The 8581-nt window shown below is 44.4% G+C and overlaps 1 protein-coding gene across 1 annotated transcript; it reads left to right on the top strand.

Annotated features, from left to right (window-relative positions):
* Positions 1-459: 459 nt before the first annotated feature.
* LOC102219505 (transcription factor Sox-9-A-like) lies at positions 460-5378 on the top strand. The gene is made up of 3 exons (XM_005807350.2): positions 460-1316; positions 2337-2587; positions 3362-5378. The coding sequence occupies exons 1-3, from the start codon at positions 877-879 to the stop codon at positions 4156-4158; spliced, it is 1488 nt and encodes a 495-aa protein (XP_005807407.1). The 5' UTR covers positions 460-876; the 3' UTR covers positions 4159-5378.
* The last annotated feature ends 3203 nt before the right edge of the window (positions 5379-8581 follow it).

The following is an 8581-nucleotide window of genomic DNA, read 5'->3' as shown; positions in this document are numbered from 1 at the left end:
CTACTGGTCACAATTTGCAACGGAGTGCAGTGCAAGTCACTGAACAGAACAAGACATGAAAGATTTTATGAAAAATAAAAACTATTTATAGCTACTACTTCTGCCAAACACATGCACTTTATAGCATCAAGAGAAACATTTTACTTATATTTGTTGTTGTTGTTTTTTTCTCTCTCTCTTTTTTCAAGCATGTCAATTTGGCCTCGTTTTAAAATGCAAAGTGTTAAACATACTGCTGAGATTTAACGTCTCATTTTAAAGGAAACGTTGGGAAATTTAAACATCACGCATTGTGTGTTTATGTTAATCACACATTTGTGTGTTCTGAGCTGGAGAAAAAAACCGTACAGGGATCAAATTCTCTCACGTCTACGTCACATAAGAGCCAATCAGCTTCGGGATTCCCCGCCGCCCCCAGCCCCCGTAACGATAAGCAGGTTATATAGCCAGCACGCGAGACGCTTTTAGCAGGTTAAACGCACAGGAGAGCCGCGAGGATTTTGTACATCCGGACCAGAGAGGAGACCTTCCACCGCTTCACTTCATTTCAGCCCGGCTGGTTACAAACTCGCACGAGCGGTTCCGACTGTGGCGTGCAGCAACGCTCCGCTCTCCAGATCTGGTTTTACGCACCGGCGCAGCTCAGTATCACTTTATTTTTTTTTATTTTTTTTTTTTTGTGTGCATTTTCTCAACAAAAGATTGTTTTTCTTTTATGTATATATATGCGCTCAGTCGGTCTGTCTTAGGAAACTGAGTTCAGATTTTGTTTTTGTTTGCATTTTGTTTCGCAAAGAAAACTTAAAGAAAAAGAAGAAGAAGAAAAAGACTCCCCCTGAATTTCACGCGTAATTTGGGCACCGCTCGGTTTTGCGCATGAATCTCCTCGATCCCTACCTGAAGATGACGGAGGAACAAGACAAGTGTCTCTCTGACGCCCCGAGCCCGAGCATGTCCGAGGACTCGGCGGGTTCCCCGTGCCCGTCCGGCTCGGGGTCCGACGCCGAGAACACGCGGCCGTCGGAGAACGCGCTGCGGCGCGCGGACGCGGCGCTGCTGGGCGACTTCAAGAAGGACGAGGACGATAAGTTCCCCGCGTGCATCCGCGAGGCCGTGTCCCAGGTGCTGAAGGGCTACGACTGGACCCTCGTGCCGATGCCCGTGCGCGTGAACGGATCTACCAAGAACAAGCCGCACGTGAAGAGGCCGATGAACGCCTTCATGGTGTGGGCGCAGGCGGCGCGGAGGAAGCTGGCGGACCAGTACCCGCACCTCCACAACGCGGAGCTGAGCAAGACGCTGGGCAAGCTGTGGAGGTGAGTGGAGGATCCTGGTTTCCAGGGGCGACTCTAGAGGGTTTTGCTAGGGGCGTAAAGGGGGGCCACTAATAATGTAAGGGTGGCTCACCAAAACCAAAATCCAGATCCCAATTTAAGTGTTATGTATGTATGAAATGTAGCTTCAGTGTAGATTTAAAAAGGGCTTTTTTCGTAGGGTAATCTGTAAATTGATGTATGAAAGTACCACAGTTCAGCTGATTATGTTAGCGCTTGTTAGCAGAAGGTTTGTTGTCCATCATTTTAATATATTGAAAGTCTAAATTATGATCCAACTACGTGATCCTGGTATCTGCTGAGGGTGGGGCCAGGGGTCAGTAACAAAAATGCAACTAATTGTTTCAATGAAAGTCTTTCCTGTTTTTGCTTAAATTCATGCATTAAAAAAAATTCATACAAGACTGCCTGGACAGAGGGGCAGTTAGGACCCCACTCCCTTCTCATATTTTTGGCACCACTTCTGTTTTGCTTTTTTTTTTTTTTTTTTTAAGCTTCTATGCATTCTGGAATTAATCTTTGTGAACCTTTTCTAGTTTCTATATCTCGGTCTACCCAAAACCTGCTGAAATGTTAAAAATCACATTTCAAATTAAGGTGTTCTGTAAACACAAATAACATGCCCAGCTTTGCATCCATATAAACTTGTTGTTTTTGCATGGTATAAATCTGAAACAAACCAAAAAAAAAAAAACAGGAAAAGCCTCTATGAGTTACATTTATTTGTTTAATTAATCGATTTCTGCCTGTCTTTTTTTGTACCTTACTATGCATGCCACCTTTAAATCCATCAGTCATTCTTAGACACCCACTACATATATATGATTGCATCACAATGTAACTTAAAGTAAAATTTTAGTTTTTATCTGCCACCCTATATTTATCATCCCCCATCCCAAACGATCCTTGGGCCCCCTTTGAAAACTTCCTGGATACACCCCTGTTTATTGTGCATTGCTGGCAGATTGAAATTGTTTTATTCGCTGCCCCTTTCGCCCGCAGACTTCTCAACGAAGGCGAGAAGCGGCCGTTTGTGGAAGAGGCCGAGAGGCTCCGGGTGCAGCACAAGAAGGACCACCCGGACTACAAGTACCAGCCCCGGCGACGGAAGTCGGTGAAGAACGGCCAGAGCGAGGCGGAGGACGGCGGCGAGCAGACGCACATCTCCACCAACGCCATTTTCAAAGCCCTCCAGCAGGCTGACTCCCCCGCCTCCAGCATGGGAGAGGTGCACTCCCCCGCCGAGCACTCAGGTGAGGAGAGCAAGCTCACAGCAACGCGTTTCTGCAACTAACGATTATTTTAGTAATCAACTAATCAGTTATTCTGATGATTAATCGAGAAACAAAATGACACGTTCTGGGGATTTTTCATTGAACTAGTGTAGCATTTTTTTTTAGAAAATGTTAGAAATACATTAAAAGATGAAAATAAACAACTTATATATATATATATATATATAGAGGAAAAACATTTAATTGCCTAGAATGTAATATCATGAGATTTCTTTAGTAAACCTGAATAAGGGTGAAGCTAAAACTTGAGGAGTCTTGGCTGAAGCATATTTACAGAAATAGGTGCTTTTTTCTATCTTAAATCCAAAATGTATATATTTTTGTACATTTTTGGCTTAATTTCTGCTCTGAATATGTTTTTTTCTCACCAAATGGCGTTTGTTTGAGTCTGTATACTTCAGTTAATTAATCGATTACTTAAGTTTTTGACGATTATTTCAATAATTGGTTAATAACAATTAATCCAATGAATCCCTATTATTACTTCTTGGTTTTGGTTACTTTTTTGTTTGTTTGTTTTTTTTTACCTACCAAATGACCTTTCTTTGAGTCTGTTTACTCCAGTTAACGATAAATTGATCACTAAACCAGTTGAAGATCTCAATAATCAATTAATCTGATAAATCATTTCAGCCCTATTATTATTTCTATTACATTTGATGGAAAAACTACAAACTCCATCACTCAGTCAGCTTAAACAAACATTTTCTCCTTTATTTTCCAACCCTCCAGGCTCACAGGGTCCCCCCACCCCTCCCACCACCCCTAAGACCGACGTTGGCTCAGGTAAGACGGACCTGAAGCGCGAGGCGGGGCTCCGCGCTCTGCCCGACGGCAATGTTGGGCGCCAGCTCAACATCGACTTCCGGGACGTGGACATCGGCGAGCTGAGCAGCGACGTCATCTCCCACATCGAGACCTTTGATGTCAACGAGTTCGACCAGTACCTCCCGCCCAACGGCCACCCGGGGCCCGTCGGCGCCACTCCGGTCAGCTACAGCGGCAGCTACAGCATAAGCGGCGGGGCGCCGCTCAGCCCGCAGCCGGCCTGGATGTCTAAAAGCCAGAACCAGCAGGGACAGCAGCAGCAGATCACCCTCACCACGTTGGGCGGCGGCGGCGGAGGCTCGGACGCTGCCCAGGCGCAGCACAGGACCCAGATCAAGACGGAGCAGCTGAGCCCGAGTCACTACAGCGAGCAGCAGAGTTCCCCGCAGCACGTCCCCTACAGCCCCTTCAACATCCAGCACTACAGCCCCCCGTCCACCTACCCGGCCATCTCCAGGCCGCAGCAGTACTCCGAATACTCTGAGCACCAGGGGGGAGGCGCCTCCTACTACAGCCACGCGGGGGCAGGGGCGGGTCAGGGCTCCGGTCTGTACTCGACTTTCAGCTACATGGGCAGCCCCAACCAGAGGCCCATGTACACGCCCATCGCCGACAACGCCGGGGTGCCGTCCATCCCACAGGGCAGCCCACAGCAGCACTGGGAGCAGGCTCCGGTTTACACCCAGCTAACCCGACCCTGAGCTCAAACTCACACAAAAACACACACACACACTTTGTTCCGTCAGAAATGGGGAAGAAAGCGGAGGGGGGAGGGTCCTTCCCCTCGAATCAGACTTGAATTCTAAGAGGAGCGCTGGACTTTGGGGTGGCCTCACATAGTGCCTTGTGTATTTTATCACAATAGAATCATCTATATTTTTAGAGACTGAAGAGAATCCTCTGTGAGGATTTTTATGAATTGTTAATATTATGTATGTTTGTAGCCCAGAGGGAGGGTTGGGGAGGCAGAGGTCATGCTGTTGGAAGCTGGGTCAGAACTTGACGTTGTGGTTCCGTCACCAGCTGATTATTATTTTTTTTCTCTTTCGGATCGTATTCCGTCGCGGCCGTTGGAGCGGCTGTTATGCAATCCCAATGCTGTGCCGTCTCACTGAGAGAAACCGCAGCCCCTTCCACCATCCGTGCCTTGATGTTTGTGCTTTTTTGGGTTTTTTTTTCCTTTGTACGTTTTCCCGCCGCGGCCACAGCTGAGATTACAATGAACCGCCCCGTGGCGAGTGTTTGACAGCGACAGGAAGTCACCTTTAACCCCTATGGGTGTCCCCTCCGCCCCGCTCTGTTCCCCCACAGCATGCTGGTGTCCTCAAGTCCCCCCCCAGTCAGTCAGATCCAGTTTAACATTTTTATTTATTTATTTGCTAGTGTTAACTTTATTTCAAAGTAATTATTTTGCATATTATTCTTATAACTAATGAATTGTCTTTTGTGACGTAGACAGCATAGAACTTCCCCCCACTTTTCGTTTTTTGTTTTGCAAAATTTAGACAAAACGGTACATGCTGTAATTTTTGTTGTTGTTTATTTATCTTATGTTATAAATTTCTATTTTGATGTGTCTCTCCCTGCCCCCTGCGCATTACAAGGAGTTTGTTTCATAGCGTTGTGCAGCTTCTTTTGAGTTTGACTCAAAACAACGGCTGAAAGAACTGGAAAAATCATTTCTCTTATAAATATATTTACTCGTTTGGCGCTTTTGTTTGTCCGATCACCCGGACCGCTCGTCCTTTCCGCTCTGCAGGTCGTTTTCTTTTTCTTTTCCCTCATGAAGATCGGACGCTGCCCGATACTGTCTTCCTGTTTGTTTTTTTATTTCCTACGATGTCTCTTTATGTATTTCTAATGTCTTTAAGATATCTTTTTGTATATGGATTTGCAATAAAAAACAAAAAAATATATATATTAAAAAAAGAGTCTACTTTTTCCCCCTCCATTCTGGATGTCAAGCAGGAATATTTGCCGTAACGTTTAGTTTTTCTTTATTTTTCTTGGAAGCCAGTTATGTTTTCACCCTTTCTTTTGATTTTCTCACTCTTTTTCCTTTCAACTGGAAACTACAGGGAGTCATCAGGCAACTCAACATTGTTTTATTTTGGGTTGTTTGTTGGTTTTATTCCATTTATTTGATGAGAAAAACCAAATGTTGAGAAAATATTTGCATTTTACAATGCCAATGGTGGCCCAATTATTGGTGCCCAGTTGTTAACAGTATCACTCACATTAACCTAATAGCACAACACATATTCTGTCCTCTAACATTTCACAAGGTTATACCATGCAGAATGACCTTTGACCCTTTCTAGAGCATTCTGAGTCCCTATGTTTTGCTCTTCTCTTCAGCTCACTCCTCAGATTGAGGATCAGTCCAAAATAGAGACGCTCACAACTGGGACAGAACCGATACTTGACATTACCTTTCTTTGGTTTACGAAGAAGGGCAATGATCCAAATAATTTGTCAAAATTCAGAGCGTTTGAGTAGCCTAGTCAAAGTATGGACCTAAATCCAACAGAGAAATGTTGTATGGCCTTAACTGACTGATGTCAGAACATTTACCAGACCTTTCCAAAGTTTCAGTATTAACTAAAACTAATTTGCTCAACATGGGAGAGTCAACATTTAAATCAAGATATGTTTTGAAAATAAGTAAATAAATATGCGGAAACCAAATGTCCTCCGAAAACAATTCCCAGCTCCACAGGCTGTCACTCCACCCTACACCACCGCATGTCATTGCATCAGCAATGACCTCAGAGATTGATGAGAGTAACATTTCTTTCATGACCCTCCCTGCTCTGCTCTCACCACAGCCAGGGCCTGCCATGCCCCCGCGGCTCCAACAATGGTGTGGTCCTTAATTGTCAGCCGTATCGAGCCGAACCAGCCAGCTGGGAGGGTATCGGGTGATAACTGGCGCGGCGGGCAGCAGTCGGCGGCGTCACAGGGAGCATTTGACGTCACAGCAGCCATGCCTCTGTGATTAGTTCTGGTTCAGTACCAGGCGGGCGGCATCGTCACCCACAATCAGTATCGTCTTAGAGCCAGCAACGGGACAAACGCTGTTCATTAAGACTTTGCAGGGCTCCAAATTAGAACTACGTGTTCTGAGAATAGCCAGAGTCAACTGCTATCAAACCATCTGGATCTTAGGAGATTATCCAAGAGTTGCAGGACAGTGGCACTCACAGGCTGTAGTTGCTGACCTCTGTTTTACTCTAACCATGGAAACTACAACTCATCAAACTTAGTTGATCTTAATTAGATTGGAGATCCACGGGAGCAGAAGTGGTTAGGCTATCTGATCAAGAACCCATACAGGGGAGTTTGTAGTTATTGGAGGAGATGAAGAGGCAAAACTCTTCAATAAATCATTTCATGCCGGGTAAAACTTTGGGATGCTACAGAATGAGCTTAAATGTGTTGCTGGGATTTCCTAATGGAACTAGTATGCAACGCGATTTCAGAAAAAAGCAGAGTTGATAGATGAGACAATTTTGATTTGATTAGGACAATTTCGTCATTCATCAATATGCCAGAGACGCAAAAAAAAGTTTCTGGCAAAAGGTTCACAGAATATCCATGTCTTACTTCATTTGTAGACCTTTTTTGTTGCTTTTATCCATCGTTCACATCTTTGAGAGCTTTTATGTCAAACGACTCAGACTGGCTAGTTTAGGTCTCCTAGCTGTGAGTCAAGTATCAGCCAGTCCCTATAATGGAGTGAACAAACTCTGTGACAAGGAAATGCAGATCGGCAAGAATAGCAAGCTGTCTTTTCCTCAGTCCATGACTGTCTCTGGTTGTTCATCTGGCCCAGTTAACATCTTCCTGCCTATCACAGGCCACCGTGTCAGACTTCATACCAAGTCTTCCCTGTTGACACCAGGCTGGAGCCGAGGGAGAGTCTGTGCTAGGCAAGGAAATCACCTCCACTGTATGCTACACTATGCCCCATAGGAAGGATTCACCGAAGTCGGTGTGGAAGCCTGTCCAAGTCCTGGTAAAACCAGATTAGGCTGGTATGAGAGTCTGATGCTGCACCTTGTTGTTTAGGTCGACCACAAATTATTGGAGATGAATAAAACTTTGTTTTTAATCTCTTCTCTTCAATGTACATTGCGTTACATCTGTACACTGTATGAAGTGTCTTATAAAGATTTATAAATTGAACAAGCCAGCAGAAGAAAAGTACCTAAGACGGAATTTCAGCACTTGATTGTCTACAACTCTACTTGTAATCAATCATTCTTTAGGACAGTCTTTGTTACATGCTTCCTAGATACTTATCTCATATTTCCACACTAATTATCTGTGGAAACGTCATAGGCTTATGGTGCTGCCACAACAAACCAACAATAGTGAATACCCACCAATTGTACTCGACCACAGATCTTTCAGTCTGGTCAGCTATACTGACCTGCTTGTATGCTGTCCTACTTATCCCAAAACAACTACAACTATTTGATGCTTCCTGACATGTTTTCACCTCTTTAAGGTAACTTCTACGGTTCAGGTTCAGGACTGAAAGCTTGGAAAGTGAGGAAGAAAAGGGATCAAAGTAAGGGTGCACCGATATATTGACATGTCGATAAATCAGCCCAGATTTCCTTAATTTTGGGAGATCGGTTGATACTTACAATGGAATGCCGATCATATCCACTTATCTTATTTACTTTGGGAAAGGTAGAATAAATCAACCACTGTCCTCTTCTGCACTGGTGTGAGAGAGGTTTGGCTGATAGACCGGCCCACCAGGTCATGTCTGCACTTTTGCAGTTAACAATAGTCACCTCCCTGCTGCTAACTCAGCAACTTTCATGCGATATAGATAAAAAAAACAGCATTCCAGGATTCTTAAAGATCAGTCATCATTGATTGGCCATAAGACTCCAATCGGTGGACCTCTAGATCAAATAGCATCTCTGCAGCATAACCCCCAATTCAAAAACCTACATTTCCTTTTTTTTGTTCTGCAAGCAAACCATTGACCATTAAACTCCAATTCCTGCTTCGGAATCTATGTGAGTAGAGCACGGGTCCTCTGAGAAGATTTGATTTTGCTGTTCTTATGACAACACTGGGATATTCTGTTAACCCCGCCTTCTT

Source organism: Xiphophorus maculatus, chromosome 10 (assembly GCF_002775205.1).
Source record: "Xiphophorus maculatus strain JP 163 A chromosome 10, X_maculatus-5.0-male, whole genome shotgun sequence".
Lineage (NCBI taxonomy): Eukaryota > Metazoa > Chordata > Actinopteri > Cyprinodontiformes > Poeciliidae > Xiphophorus > Xiphophorus maculatus.
This window is presented reverse-complemented; position numbering and strand designations above follow the sequence as displayed.